This window comes from Calidris pugnax, unplaced genomic scaffold (assembly GCF_001431845.1).
Source record: "Calidris pugnax isolate Ruff unplaced genomic scaffold, ASM143184v1 scaffold24, whole genome shotgun sequence".
Taxonomy (NCBI): domain Eukaryota; kingdom Metazoa; phylum Chordata; class Aves; order Charadriiformes; family Scolopacidae; genus Calidris; species Calidris pugnax.
In genome coordinates, this window is record NW_015090922.1 from 12,308,439 (window position 1) to 12,327,338 (window position 18,900).

General features: G+C 40.8%; 1 protein-coding gene and 1 long non-coding RNA gene across 4 annotated transcripts in view; one reads left to right on the top strand and one right to left on the bottom strand.

Annotated features, from left to right (window-relative positions):
* Positions 1 to 18,900, top strand: part of EPAS1 (endothelial PAS domain protein 1) — a 78,361-nt gene that overhangs the window by 38,430 nt on the left and 21,031 nt on the right. The window contains exons 2-7 of one of the 2 annotated variants that reach the window (XM_014950850.1): positions 4,150 to 4,340; positions 15,081 to 15,232; positions 15,838 to 15,922; positions 16,255 to 16,317; positions 16,429 to 16,547; positions 16,655 to 16,857. In XM_014950850.1, the coding sequence (XP_014806336.1) occupies positions 4,150 to 4,340; positions 15,081 to 15,232; positions 15,838 to 15,922; positions 16,255 to 16,317; positions 16,429 to 16,547; positions 16,655 to 16,857 (813 nt within the window). The remainder of the gene's footprint in view (positions 1 to 4,149; positions 4,341 to 15,080; positions 15,233 to 15,837; positions 15,923 to 16,254; positions 16,318 to 16,428; positions 16,548 to 16,654; positions 16,858 to 18,900) is intronic. The other variant, XM_014950851.1, reaches the window with a different exon arrangement.
* Positions 16,857 to 18,900, bottom strand: part of LOC106893141 — a 60,812-nt gene continuing 58,768 nt past the window's right edge. Inside the window, exons 4-6 of one of the 2 annotated variants that reach the window (XR_001413000.1) lie at positions 18,636 to 18,720; positions 18,230 to 18,292; positions 16,857 to 16,948 (exon numbers count right to left, since the gene is read on the bottom strand). This is a non-coding gene — a long non-coding RNA (uncharacterized LOC106893141). The remainder of the gene's footprint in view (positions 16,949 to 18,229; positions 18,293 to 18,635; positions 18,721 to 18,900) is intronic. The other variant, XR_001412999.1, reaches the window with a different exon arrangement.

Below are 18,900 nucleotides of genomic sequence, written 5' to 3' on the forward strand. Positions count from 1 at the left end.
GTTTTATGTCCATCAGTGGCTTAATTTTGCATACTTGCTTCATAAAGTGCTTTTCCTTCGTTATTTCCTGCACTTCTGTCCTCTGTGGAGTTTGAAGGAGGCTGGTTCTATCAGTCATGTTATTTTACTCAAGAAGGAATTTGTTTTCATAGACAATGGAGAGATGGTGATTTAATTAGAATAGCTTCTACGAAGCTATTCTTGCAAGAGACAATATTTTCTTTCCCATTTTGTATCCTTTGTGGTCAAGGAAAGGTGGTATTCCAGAATAATGTTGGATTAAGAGCTGAGATGGTTGTATATACAAACACAGTTAGCCCTATTTAACACAGTTAAACCCTATGATTACTTTTATTGTAATGTGGCATATAGCCATTGAAATTCTAAAACATTGAAGTATCTACGACACAGTCACATGCACTGTAATTGTTTCAGCTTTGAAATGGATTGTCACCTCATCCCAGAGTATTTTTTTGAGTAAACTAATTTAAATTGAACAAATAAAATTTTTCTTTTTAGTATTTCTTGAATCAGGAATAATCAAATTATTTCGAATCTCACCTATGGCAGATCTTGATTCTGTTACACTCAATGGGGATTCAGGGTGTCCAAAGGCTGACTTGTGTAGAATCAGAGCCCTTTCCAGTTGTGGCAGTCCTCTCTTCCCATTTTTAAAGGAGCAGATAGATATTAAAGTCTGTCCAGTTGATTTAAACCAGCTGACAGAATGAGAAGATTTTTCGCTTGTAAACGCCTCTCTCAGGTTGTGAATTGCATTTAAGAAGTGCTTTTTCCTTTCTCTACCTTCCAGGAGCAGTTCCGAACGGAGGAAGGAGACTGTGGCCTTTCAGTATGTGAAAGGGGCCTACAAGAAAGCTGGAGAGGGACTTTTTATAAGGGCATGTCCTGATAGGACAAGGGGTGATGGCTTCAAACTGGAAGAGGACAGATTTAGATATGAGGAAGAAATTTTTCACTTTAAGGGTGGTGAGGAACTGGAAGAGCTTGCCCGGAGAAGCTGTGGATGCCCCAGTCCTGGAAGTGTTCAAGGCCAGGCTGGATGGGGCTTTGAGCAACCTGGTCTAGTGGCTGGTCTAGTGGTAGGTGTCCCTGCGCACGACAGGGGGGTTGGAACTCTTATGATCTTTAAGGTCATCCAACCCAAACCGTTCTATGATTCTATGTCTGCTGGGAGAGGGGGGAAGCTGTGTGGGGCAAGCGGCATGGGGTCTTGGAGGTGCTTTGGGCCCCCCTCAATGTTGCTTGTGCTAGGCTGGCTACAGTCACAATGCGACTTGGCTGTGCTGAGGGAGGGAAGATGGGGAGGAAAATTGAGGTGCAGGAAGCTACAGGGGGAAATGCTTCACCAGCAAATTATTTGTTTATTTAAAATGATAATAAGTGAGCAAGAAAGTCTTTTGAAAGGAACCAGGCAGGCTGATGCCTCCCCTTGTTTTCTGATGTGAGAAAGCTCTTGCACGGTGTGTCATAAACGACAATGTCTCTCTGCAGAGAAACAAGCACAATGGTCAGAAGCAGTGTTGAGGGAAAGCATCTGCAGCAGAGAGGAAAAAAAATCATTCTCTGCTCGCAGCATTAGTTATTAGAAACCTTGAGCAACCCATGGTTAATGAAACCAGCTTGTCTCATTAGCCACGCTTCAAAATTATATTTACAGAGGTTAGCAAAACTAAATATTTTTCTTTGTGGCTAGAGTGGCGTCATGAGAGACCCTGTCTTATACAACGCATTTTTACTGCACAAATTGCAACACAGCTTTGGCCTTGGTTCCCAAAGTTCTGTATTTCAACGAGGAGGGATTGAATCTTGTTTTGCCCAAGTAGGTCCTAATCTGAAAATTTTGGGCTCTAGATTTAGAGCAGAGCTTCAACATTTATGGTGCAAGTTAAATTTTCGAAGCTGCAATTGCAAATTCTCACAAATATTGCTGCGTGGTTTTTGTTCTGTTTGGTTTGTTTCTACTCTTTTATTTCATTGGTAGAATTAGAATCAGTGAAGATTTGTTCCCAGTCTGGCATCTTTATAGGCACAGTTTAGAGACATTTTTCTTTATAGAAAGCAAGACATACCTCTGAAAGAAGCACTGGTGTAAGTAGTTCATGTGGCATCTCTGTTCCAAGCAGCTACCCTGGGAGGGACACGGGCATTTTCTATTGTACTTTCTCAGACAGCTGTATGAAGGGACTTTTTTATATGGGTGTAGTATGACTCTTGGCAAGGATAAAAGTAAGGAGATGGTGTCAGCTTGTGAATATCTGATCCTTTAGATTAAAATTTAGGTGGGCTTGCAATGCCCCTGAAGTCATTACCAAAGTTGGATCCTGCCTTTAGGTACTGAAATGTGTGTAGGTCTCATCCCGTGCATACCTCCTGTAACAGATGCCACGTTAGAAAATATTCACCTCAGGCAAAATAATTGCGAAAGAGGTTTGCTGAGGGCTGATCGTGGATCTTGAGAAGCACTTATGAGGCCCCTTGCCCTCTTAGCACACCCACCAGTGAGCACCTACCTGATCCCTAAGCGTATGACCACCTTCACGTGTTTTCCAGCACAAGGACCTTACTGACGTGATGTGAGCACTTTTCTGCTTTGGATGATGGTGTTGAATGCTAAGCCAACACCTTACTGGAACTTTACACTTAGCATTTCATGACGACCCTGGCTCTGTTTCCTTTCTATAGACTACCTTACTAGGTATTAATTCTATTTCTATTTTGTGTAGTTTTTTATGAGACCAGCAACAGTTTCTAGGATTAAGTGATGTGATTAATGTTTGTTTTCCTTATCTTCTTCACACAAAGAATATATTTATTGAGATACCCTGTTGTGATAGGATTCTTATTTTTTTTCAGTTGATTCATTTTTAGTTTATAGGCTTATTATTTTATACTGACATTGGAAAAAGCAGGTTATAAGCTACTTCATTTTTAGGTGGCCTTGCAAATGGAGAGCTGACACTGGTGATTCTAGAAATGAATGTGCAGCCACAACAGCAAAAACAGTGGGGCTGGTCTTCACACCCTGTTCTGTGCTTATCCAAGCTGTGCTGTTTTCACTGGTACAGCATTACAGGACTCTGCCTGAAAAAAAATATATTCTGTGTTGGTGTGACTAAGGTGCAAAACCTCAACTCGTGCAAGTGAAGAAAACTTGTAACATCAGCAGAGCTACATGAGGTTGAAATAGTTGATGGTTTTGAATGGATTCAGCTTCTTCATGTTCTTAAATAAGAATTGTACTATTGAACTCCCTATTAAACTATCCTATCCCAGATCCATTATGGTATAGCCCTTGTGTTTCTCGCATGTTAAATTTAGTTTTATGTCCATCAGTGGCTTAATTTTGCATACTTGCTTCATAAAGTGCTTTTCCTTCGTTATTTCCTGCACTTCTGTCCTCTGTGGAGTTTGAAGGAGGCTGGTTCTATCAGTCATGTTATTTTACTCAAGAAGGAATTTGTTTTCATAGACAATGGAGAGATGGTGATTTAATTAGAATAGCTTCTACGAAGCTATTCTTGCAAGAGACAATATTTTCTTTCCCATTTTGTATCCTTTGTGGTCAAGGAAAGGTGGTATTCCAGAATAATGTTGGATTAAGAGCTGAGATGGTTGTATATACAAACACAGTTAGCCCTATTTAACACAGTTAAACCCTATGATTACTTTTATTGTAATGTGGCATATAGCCATTGAAATTCTAAAACATTGAAGTATCTACGACACAGTCACATGCACTGTAATTGTTTCAGCTTTGAAATGGATTGTCACCTCATCCCAGAGTATTTTTTTGAGTAAACTAATTTAAATTGAACAAATAAAATTTTTCTTTTTAGTATTTCTTGAATCAGGAATAATCAAATTATTTCGAATCTCACCTATGGCAGATCTTGATTCTGTTACACTCAATGGGGATTCAGGGTGTCCAAAGGCTGACTTGTGTAGAATCAGAGCCCTTTCCAGTTGTGGCAGTCCTCTCTTCCCATTTTTAAAGGAGCAGATAGATATTAAAGTCTGTCCAGTTGATTTAAACCAGCTGACAGAATGAGAAGATTTTTCGCTTGTAAACGCCTCTCTCAGGTCGTGAATTGCATTTAAGAAGTGCTTTTTCCTTTCTCTACCTTCCAGGAGCAGTTCCGAACGGAGGAAGGAGAAATCAAGAGATGCAGCAAGATGCAGAAGAAGCAAAGAAACCGAAGTCTTCTATGAACTGGCACATGAGCTGCCCCTGCCCCACAACATCAGTTCCCACCTGGACAAGGCCTCCATAATGCGCCTGGCAATCAGTTTCCTACGCACTCACAAGCTTCTGTCTTCAGGTAAAAAAGGCTAAAAGATGTTGTCAATGCTAGTTCATGGTAGCTTGGTAAGAGTTGTGCGTGTTCTTGTCTGAGTACTTGGTCCTAAAGTTAGAATGGGACACAACTGTTTGTGTTGTGAGGATACAACTAGATTTAAAGAGGTTGGTGGGAGGTTTTTTTCATCAGAATTATGTATATTTTACTTGGGATAGAAAAATCTGCGTGATTAGTCACATAAGGTCTTTGTTACCAAAATAGCAACTGATGCAGTTTTGCCTCTAAGAAAACCCAACTCTCAAAACTCTTGAATGTTGTTTATTAAGCTCATTTACAAGATTCAGAATTCAGTGCATTTGAAAGGCAACTGGGAAGTTCTGAATGTCCAATATTTTGTTAAAAAGCTCTAAGTGTGCTATATGCTGGTAATGAGTAATAGGTAGATTGTTTATGACAAGATAGACTAAGATAGCTAAAGCAAACAGCTTTTAAATTCTCAACATGGATGCACCCTAATGAGAATCTTGCTGCTGTTGGACTAGTGAAATATGTTAACCAGCATCACTTCTGTACCCTGTGGAAAGAGATAAAATTAACAGTGTTCTTATTTTGCACCTATATTTGAATAATCACTTTGATATAAGTCTGTGGTTTTAGTAGCCTGTGAGATCAATGAAAACAACCAATGTTTCTGGGGAAACTTTCACACGGTGACCTATAAGCATTCAGAATATGTTAACAAAACAATGCCTGCATTGTTTGTGGAAGGTAAACCCAAAATTTCATCTTTTCCTTCATTAAGGGCAAAACTGCTGATAAGGTCACGATTCTACTTCCTCTCTTTAGAAAAGTTGAGTCATGCCATAACAATTACTTCAATAAATGTTATTAGGAAATATCTCATTTTGTGGAAGAGCATGCTGTTGGTTTGTTGTTGGTTAGTCTGAAAAATACGACAAATTCAATTCTGCTTCCTTGTGCTTTGTAATTTTTATTGCTTTGTGGGGTTCTGCTAAAGACTATTGTATAAAATGTGGGTATAAATGTATAAAAAGCTCACAGAATGTGGTTTTCACATTTACTTCAGTGAAAAGAAAAGTTTATTTGTTGAACAGTGTTTTCAAATCATCTCTGATTTCGTCATGTAATTAATACTTCAAGAAGTTGCGTAAATAGGTAAATGTTCTTAAACCTGCCATACACCAAGCCAATTTGTTAGTGACTTTCTCATGAAAACACAGCTTCAGCTTTCCAAATATTTATATGGCATGAACTAGAGACTGGCACAGCATAGGAAATGCAAACTTCTTAAAGGCTGTAACAGATAATAGAAAGAGTGCATGTGTCTGAAACTTGACATGAAATAGTTTGATGCTGTTATCATTAGAAAAATACATTTGCTTACCTGGAAACTGCAAAATTTAAAGTGAAATTTTCAAATACATGTACATTTCTTGGTGAGGAAAATATCTACAGATAAAACTTTTAATTAGTTCTTCTGGAGTGTTTAAGCTTAGGGTCATATAATTTGGTAGTGATGACAATGTAATATTCATACTTACACATATATGATTTTTCTGCGACAGTGTTTGAAAAACAGTGTGATTCATGTAGCTGATTTTCATTTTCTTGAAGTACCACCAGGACCCAGCAGTTAGAAAGGAATATGGAAATGAAACGTTACAGTAGTGACAGGCTGTGATTTAATATTTCAGGCTTTCTCTATGTTAGTTATTTGCTTAGCCTCAAATCTGATGTGCTTTCCCAGCCTAAATACTGACTCGGAGTAAGCCCTCTCATTAAAATTTCTGTTGTTAGTCGAGTGCAGATTTGTCCATAGCTGCATCTTTAGCCACTGGGGAAATAGATAAACGTTTTAAAATCTTTAGTGCTTTTATTCTGAGGAACTGAACTTAAGACACTTTAAAGGGACTGATTTTCTGGAAGAGCTGGGTATTATTTTCTGACAATGAGAATACACTGACATGAAAGAACTGAAGCCAGAAAACCACTGTTTGCTTGTAAAGGCCTCAGCTGCTACTTATATTCTTCTGAGTATAGCTAACGCTTAAATTAGTCAAGCTAAACAAGAAGGCTGAAACTTTAAGCCATGAGTATTTAAAGATAAAATTTATCAGGCATTGGAATAAAGTGGCATCAGAGAGAAAACTTTCATTATCGTTATCAGAATAATGACTTCAGAGTATTTCTTCCTCACGCAATTGCCTGACAGTTTACACTTGCTGAAACTCCTGAGATTCACAGGGGTAGGGTACTGCTCTGGCTGAAGTAAATCTCTATCAGGTTGAGAAGTGTTTCTTACTCTCAGGAGACAAGGGTGTAAAATTGAATATAGGCATTTCTGGCAGGTGAGGTTTCTTAGAAAAATGCCGTCTTTCAGGACTGATTAACACCATTGCCATACAATAGCTGCTTAATACAGCTAATATTTGGTGGCTGCTGTTTTTATGATCTTTTCCTATAAAAGCAGAATTTAAGTCTTTGATGGTGGGCTTCTGAATAATGTTAGTGTTTACAAGGACACTGGCTTTCACCAGAAGCCATCCGATTAAATTCAAAGTGATAGGTTTTCGATACAGCTTTTGGCTCTCAGATGAGGAAATTTGCTGCTCCTCGTGTTTTGGTGAGAGTGAGGAGCAAATGGGCACTGGGTTTGTGTGATGCCTGTCTGTGCTCCATTCTCACTTTTGCTCTAAACCCTTTCTGAGCCCCAAGCAAAGCTGCCCCCGTTTCACAGGCATGGTTAGCAAACTGGGATCTGGCCATTAATTCTGCGTTGTGGTTGAGGAGCCTGATTTGGCTGCTGGGGAGTTTAGGGGTTACCGTGTTGTCTCTGACACTGGTGTGTGAAGTGGGGAGGTAGAGAACTGCAGTGTGCATGAGAAGGAAATGCCTGCCCCAGCCTGAAGATTCCCCCTTTGCTTCATGTTGTCTTCATGGAAGTAGTTTTGATTATTTGGGCTAGACACTTAGTGTAAACTGGAGTGAAGTGGGAGTATTTGTTTTGTCATTAATTAGGACATTAAAATAACATTTACTGCATTTATGTATATATATACACAATGTCACTAAAATAAGCTTGCAGTGCTTCAAAAGGTAGCAAAGACAAACATACCACTTGATTAGCATTTCTGTTATTTCTTATTTATTCTATCAAAACCTACTGATATGGCAGATTTTATTTTATATTACTGTTTGTGGGCACAATTCTCAAACACGAACGCATCTCTTTGTTTCATGGCAGTTTTGCTGGGAGCAGGCAGAGCAAGGGCCTTCCCAGGACTGCATCCTCATCTTTCTGCAAGCTGATGCTCCAGATGGGATTTCAGAGATGGCTGTAGGCATCTTGCCAGCCTCAGTCCACTGGCATTGAGTGTCTCATGCCCCTTCCTATTATTCCTTGACTCGGAATAGGGCTTTTCACTTGTGTAACCCGGGCTGTTTTACTAGCTGTGTCTGCATAATGATTATTTATCTGTCAGGAAGCCAAGACCTCGGGGAATCTATGCCCACATTCTTCCAGCAGGTGAATGGCAGAGCCCACGAATCTGAGCCCTCATTGAGAGCTCTCCCGCTACGTGCCTCCGAAAATCCCGGCTTCTGCATTGCAGGGTGCACGTCTCCTGCAGGCGTTGGAGGGTCCGAGCTTGGCCCTTGTATCCTATCATAATAGGAAATAGCTGGTTGTATATCTCAGAGTTCAAAAGGGTAAAAAATACCAGGTTTTGCTTTATAAAAGTTGCTGCTTTACTTAGTAACATGTTTCCCTTTGATTTTCACAGTAGGCAATTCTGTGTGGGAATGTTGGAGAGGAAGCCTTTAACATTTAGAAATGCAGGCTGTTCGTCTGACGGCCTGATTGAGATTAGTATCACAGGAAGCAAACTGAAACAATAGCTTTATAATACTGTTTCCATGTTGTGCACAGAACAGTACAGAGTATAATTGGAATGCTAAGTAGAAATATTTAATTATGATCCTCTTAAATATTTTTCAAGATGCCTCCTAATTCTGTTGGCATAATACATTTTTGCCATCATGACATTCAAATGTTTGGGATAAATTTAGAACTGATCTTTGTCCATTTCAATTAAAGGTTTTGATCCCATAAATTTGCAGCTGAAAATAGATTGTTTGATGCTTATTGGTAGTGGAGCTTTTGGACTTGGGATCTTATGTCCTTTAGTATAGTCAGAAAATATACAAAAATTGCCCCCTATTATTTTCCAGTATGGCTAGTAAATAAGCCTAATGCTTCTTGGGTAGTTAATAGATGGCAAAAGAGAAATAACTGTCTTTTGCTAAAAATGGATGTCGTGCTTAATAGCTAACATCGTGGTAGTTGCTAAGGCTTTTTGTTTGAATATGAGGAAGATAATTGACTTTAGGAAGTCTGTATGGGCATTAGTTTGTGGTACTAATAATTTTAAGTTTTTATTTGGATCACGCTGATGCTAAAGGCATTACAGGAACCAGAACTCTTTGGTACTAGTGAGTTTCTGTGTGCCAGGGCTATGGTCTTTTTCAGTCAGGCTTATCAGCCAAACACACTTTTATCAGCTTTCTTTAATCCCACCCGAATTGTGTGGTCCACCTGGGTGTCTTTTCTGCGCAGAGATCCAGCAAAGGAAACTGGCTGGGAGTTGGTCCTGTGCAGGCAGACAGCAGCAGAAATGGGGAGGGAACAAGGAAGCAGACGGGAAGTTGTTTGGGAGAAGGGAGGCCACGAGGAAGCCAGTGTGAAGTTGTTTCAAGGGAGGGAGACAAGAGAGCCGGAAAGCCAGCGGGGAGCAGAAGGGAAAAAATAGCTTTTCTCTGGGCTTTAAAGGGAGAAGACAAACTGTAGGGAGAAGTGATGTGGGCATTGTTTTTGAATGTCTGGACAAGCTGCATCTAATCTCAGACCATTGTGGCATAAAACAGTGCTTTAAAAATAGCACGTCTAGTTGTTTGCTTTTATTAAATTGGAAAAAAACGTTTTGTGCCAACCGTGCTGCTAAGAATGAGAGTAGAGCTGGGTGCTGAGTGCTTCAGCTGGTTGAAATGACGTCCGTCTTCTGGAAAGGTGCACCAGAAGGTCCCTCGGGGCTCAGGAAGCCTGGGCTGATGGGGTGCTGCGTCCCACTATTCAACACTGATGGCTGCAGGACTCAAAGCAGCTTCCTGGGAGCAGCATCTGAATGATTTGGCTAGAGACAAACTCCGCAATCATAACAGCACTAACATAACTGTTTTCTTTATCAAAGTTGCTTGTGCACTTGGAGATAAGAGCCCTTCAGGAAGCTTCAAGTTTAAGAGTAGCTTTTTCTTGATGTATCTAAATTGAAAGCTTTTATTGAACACATTGAAAATATCCCCTTGAACAGGATGTACTGCCCTGTCAAAACAGAAAAGGAAAAAAAAAAAAAAAACAACAGAAAAAGGAAAAAAAAATCAGTTGTTTTCCTTTGATGCAAAACAAGAAACCAGGAAGAGAGAAGTCTGTCTCAAAGCTGCGCTCTCTGATGCAGGATGGAGCTGCTCTTAGATCTTCCCTGACTTTTGCCTACTGGCATAAGGCAGTTTTCACAACCCTCCTCTGGAGTGGCAGATGTAGCCTGGTGTCTGGTCTGCACAACATCCAAACAACTTTCTGGTACTTGTAGGATCTGGGGTTAAAGACAAAGAAAATTATGTGGAGGTGACGATGTGACCTACAGTAAAAACCCTTTTTATCACTCTCTACCTCTTGAACTGACCAAAAAGGCCCCTTTGAGCCTGATCAAAAGTGTTGAGAGGAGCATAGGCTGTTTACTAGGAGGTTGTTTATACCTGAGCAGTTATTTCTTGTAAGGAGAGCCTGATTTTTGAGCCGTCAGACTTGTTCCAAGAGGTTGGACTGAAGGAAATGAGCAAGCATCTACGGAAAAAGTGTTCTTAAACTTGGGAACAGTGCACATCCTGACAGTGGGAATTAATCAAAGCTTGTTTACAAGAGCTATTTTTAGCATAAAAGGTTATCATAAACACTGCAATAAGCATTTGCCATTACAGTTCAAAGTTTCTTGTTGATGAATAAATTCTACTTCGCTGGTTAGAAAATTTTTCAAAATAGAGCTGATTAAAAAATATTTATCAAAATTTGGTGGAGACTGAGACACGGACTGAAAAACACTGAATCAAAATTTGATGCAGACCAAGAAATACTGCCTTGGTGCAGTCCGAACAGTGGATGACCCATCAAACGGGGACATGGTTGCTCTGGTCCTGGTTCTGCTGTAGCTCTGACAGGTACCCCAGGGAGGCCACTGCACTTTTCTGTGGCTTTCTGACATGTTTCAAGATCTCCTGATCCCAGCTAGACAGGGATTCTCCCTCCTTTGTAGGCTTCCCAGTGCTACATGAGCACAATCTTGGCTGGGTTCCATAAATGTAGCTATAATATGAACAATAATATTGCAGTACTTCATTCTGCTGAACATGCTATTAATTTATAGTTAAACTGGCGTATTTGCACTCCAGTGTCCCTGCCAGACTGTCATCGTGCTTGAATTGAGATACTCCCATTAGCAGAGATGGAAAAAGTTACAGGAAAAAATAAGAAACACATTCTTATTTCAAAATTTAGTTAGCAGCTATTTTGAAAGGCTTTGCTGATGACAAAACCTCTACCTAAAAATCAGGGCAAACTGGGTCCATAGTTACCTTTCTTTTAGACCTGGAAAATACTGTCAAGATTAGACAGGATGCCACTAACTGGATAAAGTGACCTCCAACCTCCTGGAAACCAAGTTCTGCCCCCAGCTCCTCATGCTAACCTACTTTCTTTTGGTACCAACTTTCTCAAATTTTTTGCATCTGAAGCTGAAATTTCTTGTGCTAAAATGAAAGACAATGGGGATTTCTGGGAGTAGTTTGCAGTGGCAATGGGTTTATTTGTTTTTCTTCTGCAAAATAGATTCTTTCTAAAGCAAACCAGATTTTCGCTAGTGGCAATAACTGAATTGCATCTGATGTATCAGTCTCCTAATGTGTGTATATCCTCTCAGTAGCTAGTGATTTTCACAGGAGAAAAGGAGCAAGCTACAGCTACAATGTTGTAACTGCAGCCGTCTGAGGGACTGTTATTTATTATTTATATTACTATAATTATACTGAGTTACCTGATACAAGGCATACTAGGGCTGCCACAGTGATGCCCAGCATATTTCTTTGCTGCAGACTAAGGATCTTCAGGTAGTTAACATGCTTCAGGGGTTTAGCACAGATGACACCTTCTGGGCCTGTGTATTTGCAACCACCATGAAGAACCTGGACACAGCAGAAGATGAGAGCACCTTCAGTGCAGCCCCTGGTGCCTGGGTTTCCCTGGGCATGCTGCCGGGGATGTCCTTGGGGGACAGGCAAGGAAAAGATGGTGGCAGCAGCACAGTGTCCCCTGGAGGTACTTGTCACCGGGCTGATGGTGCCCACGGTTTCCTCAATCCATTTTTGAAGTGTAAGCATTAAGTAGTACACAAGAAAGCTGTACCTGCCAGCTCCTCCTGCCTGCTGCGGCCGGGGTGCTGAGGGGGAAGGCAGGCGTGCCATGGGCTTTATTGAGTTATCAGGGAAGCTGCAGGGTGTCTGCAGAACACTTTGGTCGTGCTTTTGGGTTATGTGAGAGGGGGTGCACAGCAGCAGAAACCTTTTTCCCTCCCTCCTCCCAGTCCACATCACAGATGCCACTAGCTGGATGAAGGCAATTTTAATTAAATAGTTGAGCTCTGATCCAACAAAACCCTATAATCGTGTGCTTTAATGCTGACTATATCTTTAAGTGCTGTGCTCAGCTAGGATGTTAAGGGTTTGAACCTATAGCCCTGATGTGAGTGATCCTATGTTCTCTGTGTGTGTTTCTATAAGTAATATAATTTATATACATGGAAAAGCAAACTTAATCATCTGATAACACAAGTAAAGTGTTTGTCTTTCACTGTTGGAGGCATTTAAGAATACAAATGCTTTGAATAGCCTTCCTGCCTTTGAATAGTCATGTTTTGTTAATGCAAACTTAATGAGCTGGGAAAAAAAAATGGAAAGGAGGGTCTGGGGTTAGAGCTGAAAAGTCATTTTTTTCTCTGAACCCACACTTGGCTGATTGTCTTGGGCTATAGCCATGATCCCTGCTGAATAAACCATTTGTTTGCTTCCGGAAAAGTAAAAAAAGACCCTTGACATTCTTTACACAGCAGAAACAAGCTTGGGAGCAGATGGTCACTTACCTTTTTTTTTTTTTCCTTCCCTAAATGTCATTATGGTCAAAGTGCATACTATTCAAATATATTATTGTGTATTTTCTGTATTTTAAATGCTAGCCCTGATGTAATTTCCTGAAGTCAGTTGCTTTGTACTGAGGAGGAACTGGCCCCTGCGTGTGTAGCTAGAATTGCAGTGCAGGGACACAAAATGATCAATCCCCAGCCTGTGCTGACCATCCCAGAGAGCATCTTCTCTTCCCTGCTACCGAACGGTCACCGTTGAGAAGCTAAGGGTGATAAATGAAGTGCTCCCCATGGCTCTGGGGCTGAGTCTGTTTGTCCCCTTGTTTGCACGACGGGTAATGGGTTGCTGCCAGAGAGGGATGTTGAGGAGGAGGATGCAGAAGCAGCATCCAGCATTATGTTTGTCACCACTCATGTCTTCCAAAGGGCAGCTTGGTGGGCTCTGCATTGCAGATGCTCATCCCTCTGCATTTGCTCGCTGTCCATCCTTAGGCACTAGCACATGCAGTTTCACAAGGTGTATAAACAGAACTCATCCTTTAATTGTAACTTGTTAATACTTCAAAGTAAAAACTGCATTAGTTTGGCTTAGCCTCTTCTCTAAGAAATACTAAACGCAAACCACTTCTAATAATGTTTTACAAAGCAATACACTGCTCCTGCTTCTAGACTTCTTCCAAAATTATTATTTCGACAAGAAGGGAAATGATGAATGTGCTGTTTCAGGGAGGAAAAGAACAAAAATGAAATACTTTTCTCAAGTGCTAACAGTATGTGTATTGGAGAACAAAAACTGTATGCTGAAGTTGCAACATTAAACCAACAAAGAACAGCAACTTCTCCAAGAAACTTGTATGAGTCCCACTGTTCTTGCGAATAAGGCTGATGCAATTATGGCTGGAGCCTCTGGCCAGCAAAATCCGTGGTGGGCCCAGCATGGAGCACTCTTGTGCCACCAGGAAGGGGCACAGGGCAGCTCACTGCAGCTCCTCTGGGATCATCCTTGCTGCCTTGGGCTATGGAGCACCTTTATCTAGATGGGACTTACCCATGGCTTTGTGTCTTCAGCAGCGTATGGTTGGAGTTGGTTATTCTGAGACAAGAAGGGGTTTTTTTGTTTGTTTGCTTTTTCCCCCCGAATTCAGAGCCTTACCACTACACATATTTGCAATGACTGATAGCAAACGTGCAGGCTAACTGACAAGACTGTAAAGATAAGCTCACCACAGCATGTCTGAGGTGCACAGACCAGATGTGATATCTGTTAATAGTTTTGTAAAGAAGAAAAGCCCAGAAGTTTCATGTAAAACATGTCAAGAAATTATTGGGCCAGCTCTTACAGGGAAATTTTTCAGTACTAGGCACTTACAAATCATCTCCTGCAGGCTTCTTATTCATGGAGCTGAAACATGCTTAAAAGTGTAGAAGGGCAGGCAAGAGTGCTGAGTGGACACTCGGGTGACTGGCAGTAGAGGAAGCAGTGTCCCCTCCCTGCCTGTGGCTTTGCCTCCCATCACAGGACATGAGCAGTGTGGAGCACACACCACGAGGGCATCAATTCATTGTCTCTCCAGCACAACCAAAAAGCAACAGGAAAACACGTAAACAAAAAAATACTTTAATAAATATTCCAGCATGGCATTAGATTTCAGAACAACAATGGCACGTATTTTCCCAAAAATTGGTAAGATGCACTGGGTTTGTGAATCTGCATAGGTGAACATATGGGATGTGAGTGGGGTCTGAGGCTGTCCTCCTTGAGGGACAGGAGCAGCGTAGGTGGGTGATGAAGCTTGTCAGAGTTTGGTGGAGTAGAGGGTAGAGAGTTCTGACATTTGCAGATGAAAAAGCAGGTATCAGTGGGATGGATCTGTGTTTTCCCAGGAATACTGAGATTTATGGGATGAAAGAGAGATTTCCCTCCTCCTTTGAAAAGACTTCAAGGGAGTGGTTTTTCATTACTAAAGGTAATGTTGGCAGACATCTCCATACTGAGTGGAGAGGTCTATTTAGGCACACTTTGTGGGAATAGTATTTGAACTTCTTAGGAACCCTGACCTGATGAAAAAATCTTTTGTTAGATGTTTGTGGAATGCACAAATGTACTTACCTTCTGTAAGATTTGCTCTATACCCTGTGCCTGTTAGGAGATACAAAGTTTGCATGTGGCTAAAAGAATGTGCACAAAGAAGATGTCTAGGTATATAGGTGTCATGTACTGAAAATACATCTTGCAGAAACACACTAAAGGTGAATATAAGGTCTGTTGCATTTGCCAGAAAGTTTAGGAAAAGCTCTCCTGCCTTTCTAGTCATAAGGACGTCCCTTTATATGCACTGTTCAGAAGGCTCCACAAGAAGGGGTTTGTTGAAAAGAAATTCTAACAGCAGAAAAATATTTTGTTGCCTTGTAACTGGATGTGCTTGTATTGAAAAAGGCTGGGCAGGGTGCTGAAGGCTTTACATAATTTTATATATTTTTTTTCTTTTTTTCTCAGTATGTGCTGACAGCGAGAATGAACTAGAGGCAGACCAGCAGATGGACAACTTGTACCTGAAAGCTTTGGAGGGATTTATTGCCGTGGTGACACAGGATGGAGACATGATCTTTTTGTCAGAGAATGTCAACAAATACATGGGTCTTACCCAGGTAACTTGTTCCCTAACACTTTCCTGTCTTTGTAATACAATTCCCAGAAACGGGTCCTATGCCTAAATGCAGAAAAAACAGCTGAGTGTCACGGCAAAAAAGACTGGAAATAAAATGTCTTATTTCTCAGGCAGGTATCCTGCACACCAAAGAGCAGTGGGGATTTTTCCCTCTCCCTTTCTATCAAAGTTGTGGTCTTTTTGGTGACTGCAAACTTGCCTTCCTAGATATTACCGTGGAGAGAAGGGACATTTATTCAACTTGTGCCTTAGACGTGTGGGACCGCGGGGATAGAGCTCCTCTTTTGGGTCCCTCCTTTTCTGCTTTGTGGATTGGGGGTTTTGTCCTTCTGTGTTGAAAATAACCAGTGGTGTTGACTGTTAACTACGCCCTGCAAATCCAAAGATAGGGAATTGATCTGGGAAGAAAATCAGAAGTTATGCACAGGATAAACAAAGGGAGGGTCACAGGGTTTGTGTCTGTGAGCATCCTGTCAAAGCACGTAGTTCTAGTGACCAGTTTCATCTGAATAGGTGGTGTTTAAAAACAGATAAATACAAGTAGTTACTTTTATTTGACTAAATATAGTTCTTACATCTGCACAGGTGGAATTAACTGGACACAGCATTTTTGACTTCACTCATCCATGTGACCATGAAGAAATTCGAGAGAATCTGAGCCTGAAAAACGGTAATAATGAAAACAGAAAAAAAAGTCACTGTTTGCTTTTTAAATAACCAAATTAAGTAATTGGCTCACAGTAGATATCTGTTAGTCATGGAAAAGGGAATTTTCATTCCTAGAGTAATCATTAACTGTTATTCAATACCTTGCAGCTCTGTTTTGTTTTGCCAGATATTGCTTAAATATGATAGCACTAAGAACTGTTTGTTTAGTGTGTTCCTTTCATCGAGTTAAGACAGGCGTAATGTTCTCACTTGTAACACTTTGCAAAGACTTATGTACTGCAAGCTAAAACATAGAATTAAATGCACAAAGTCCCATTTAAGTTCCACTTAAAGTTTTAGGTGTGAGCTCTACAAACCGCTCTTCAATGGTCCATGCATCTTTGATGGTCTCTGCAGGTAAATTATCTGAGAATTAGTTTGTTATTTCTATCAAATCCTTCATGCTTATAAATAGAAGAAATCAAGAAGCAAAACTGAGAAAACTCATTTGCCATTCTCCTTATACAGGTCCAGGCTTTGGAAAGAAAAACAAAGAGATGTCAACTGAGCGTGACTTCTTCATGAGGATGAAATGCACTGTTACCAACAGAGGCAGAACTGTTAACCTCAAGTCTGCCACATGGAAGGTACCAAATTTTAGTCATAATAGGTGATTTTTTATGTCAAAAGACGTTCTGGCATGTACAGAAAGTACATTCTAAGTTTGTTTCTCATTCAAAAATGCTTATTTCAGGTTTTGCACTGCACTGGACAAGTTAAAGTGTATAACACTTGCCCTCCTCACAGTCTGTGTGGATATAAAGAGCCCCTTCTCACCTGCCTTATAATAATGTGTGAACCTATTCAGCATCCTTCAAACATCGATATCCCCCTGGACAGCAAGACCTTCCTGAGTCGCCATAGCATGGACATGAAATTTACCTACTGTGATGACAGGTAAACTCCACTGATTTTTAACTTTCCATCTTCTTGAACAAAACAAGCAGTCCTTCCAGTTGTCCTCCTTCACGGACCTGGTAAGCAAGGACTAGAAGAAAGCACGGTCTGTTACCAAGACAGGTATTCAGTGGCTCATTTAATCCATTTCAAATCTTAATTTAGGCAAAATGGTACTCCTGCTGTATTTCCTCCTCCTGCTCAGTGAGTAATTCAAGTTCACTGGCAGAAGATGAGGCAACTTAGAGCCATAAGCGTAAGCTTCTTGAGTTTTAGCAAACTGAAGAGCACACAGGCTTTCTGTTCTCATTTTTTAGAGAACATCTCAAACAACATGCCCTACGGACCCTAGTCAAGGACTGTCTTATGGTTGGTTTGGCCCAGGATGCTATTATCAGTTAGCTGGAAAGTACTTTATGCTCTAGATTAACTAAGAATTGCTAAGGCATCCAGAGCATCTGCAACGCTGAAATGGGGTTGCAGCCTCTTGCTCAATTAAAAGCAAACAATCTTTGCTGGTTATCTATCTGCTCCTTTCAGTGGCGAAATGAAGGGGAGGGCAAGATCTTGGTTCAAGCAAAGGGCTGTGTCCTCCACTCCCCACATTTCCCTCGGGTGGAAAAATGGAGATCCCCGTTGTCTCTGCCTGGCTGATTTCCCCAAGGATCTCTATGGCATTTCATAATTTCATACCACCTACTTCTTCTCCCTGTCTACATATTGTAGTAACCATCTTCCCTGTGTGTGAGTGAGCCAGAGATCCCTTCCCATGAAGTGGCCTCCTGTTCCATGTTTCCCCAGAAACTCATCTGTACTAGTGTGGGTTTGAGGTTTCTTGAAGTTTGTGAGATCACCTCTGCATTTATTATGAATTTTTCTGTCGAATGAAACTGGTCTCCTGAAATTCATAAGTGCTAGCAGCTGCTGAGGCCTGTAGGGTTATCAGTGGGATTATATGTGTGCTCGCATCTTGGGAGCGAGGATTCCTGTGAGGAAACTCACAGGATTGAGATCTTGGTTATTTTTTTCATCCTTCAAAGGTTTTTTAAAACTTGTGCTAAGCAAGATCATTATTTTAAACAATGTGATAAAGCAACCATATAAACCAGCAGTGTTAGCAACTGTGGGAGAAAGCATGATTACAAGTGTGAAACTTGTGACTGACCTTCTTCTGACCTCTCTGAGAATTTAGCAGCAAGTGTACTGTAACTAGAAAAGTACTCTGATGTAACCGCAATAAAACAGACTTCTTCTTTTTTTTTCCTCTTATTAATACTTTTGGGATGAAAATATCGGTATATCAATAGTATTTTGCTGCTGGGGGTGGGGGAAGCAACAGTATGGTAGTGACTCATTATTAAAAGCAACTTACCTCTGAATTACTGGGGCTGTTCCATGGCAGGCTAGAGGAGAGTAGCAGAGCATTCACGTGTCTCTGCCAGATTTAATGCAGAAGCAATTATAAATGAGAATTAGAGGGATTGATACTATCCCATTAAAGATACACGTACTTATTTTTTAAAGAATGACATATAATGCCCTGTCTTAAATAGTAGGTGTTGATTTATAGAGAAAATTTTCACATGGCAGTGAAATACAACAGCTTCCTCTGGAGGATTTAACTTGTAGGGAGTTTCAAAGATTTTTCTTTAAAACCAGGCAACAAAACAGCACGTCTTTTACTGGATAGATTTGGTTGGGTATTTCATTATGTTTTATGGAGATTATGATAAAGCTGTAAAAAGCTGGCCAGGCCAGAGAAGGAAGAGACCTCAGACCTTTCAGGTGCTTCGCAGCAGATCCTGCTGGCTCTCACTTCCCTCCCAGAGGGATGTTGATTTCTCTCCAACGGGCGACACATCACTAGACACATAAAAATGCAAAGCACTCAGCTGTTCTTATCAAATTTGGTGCTGCTAGACAAATTGTATTGAAGGAGCAGCTTATGCCAGGAATGTAAATCCAGGCTGAGGAGCAGGGGGGGGAAAAGCAGCATGTGCCAGTCAGATGCCTAAACCCTTTTCAACCTGCTCTGGCCTTTCT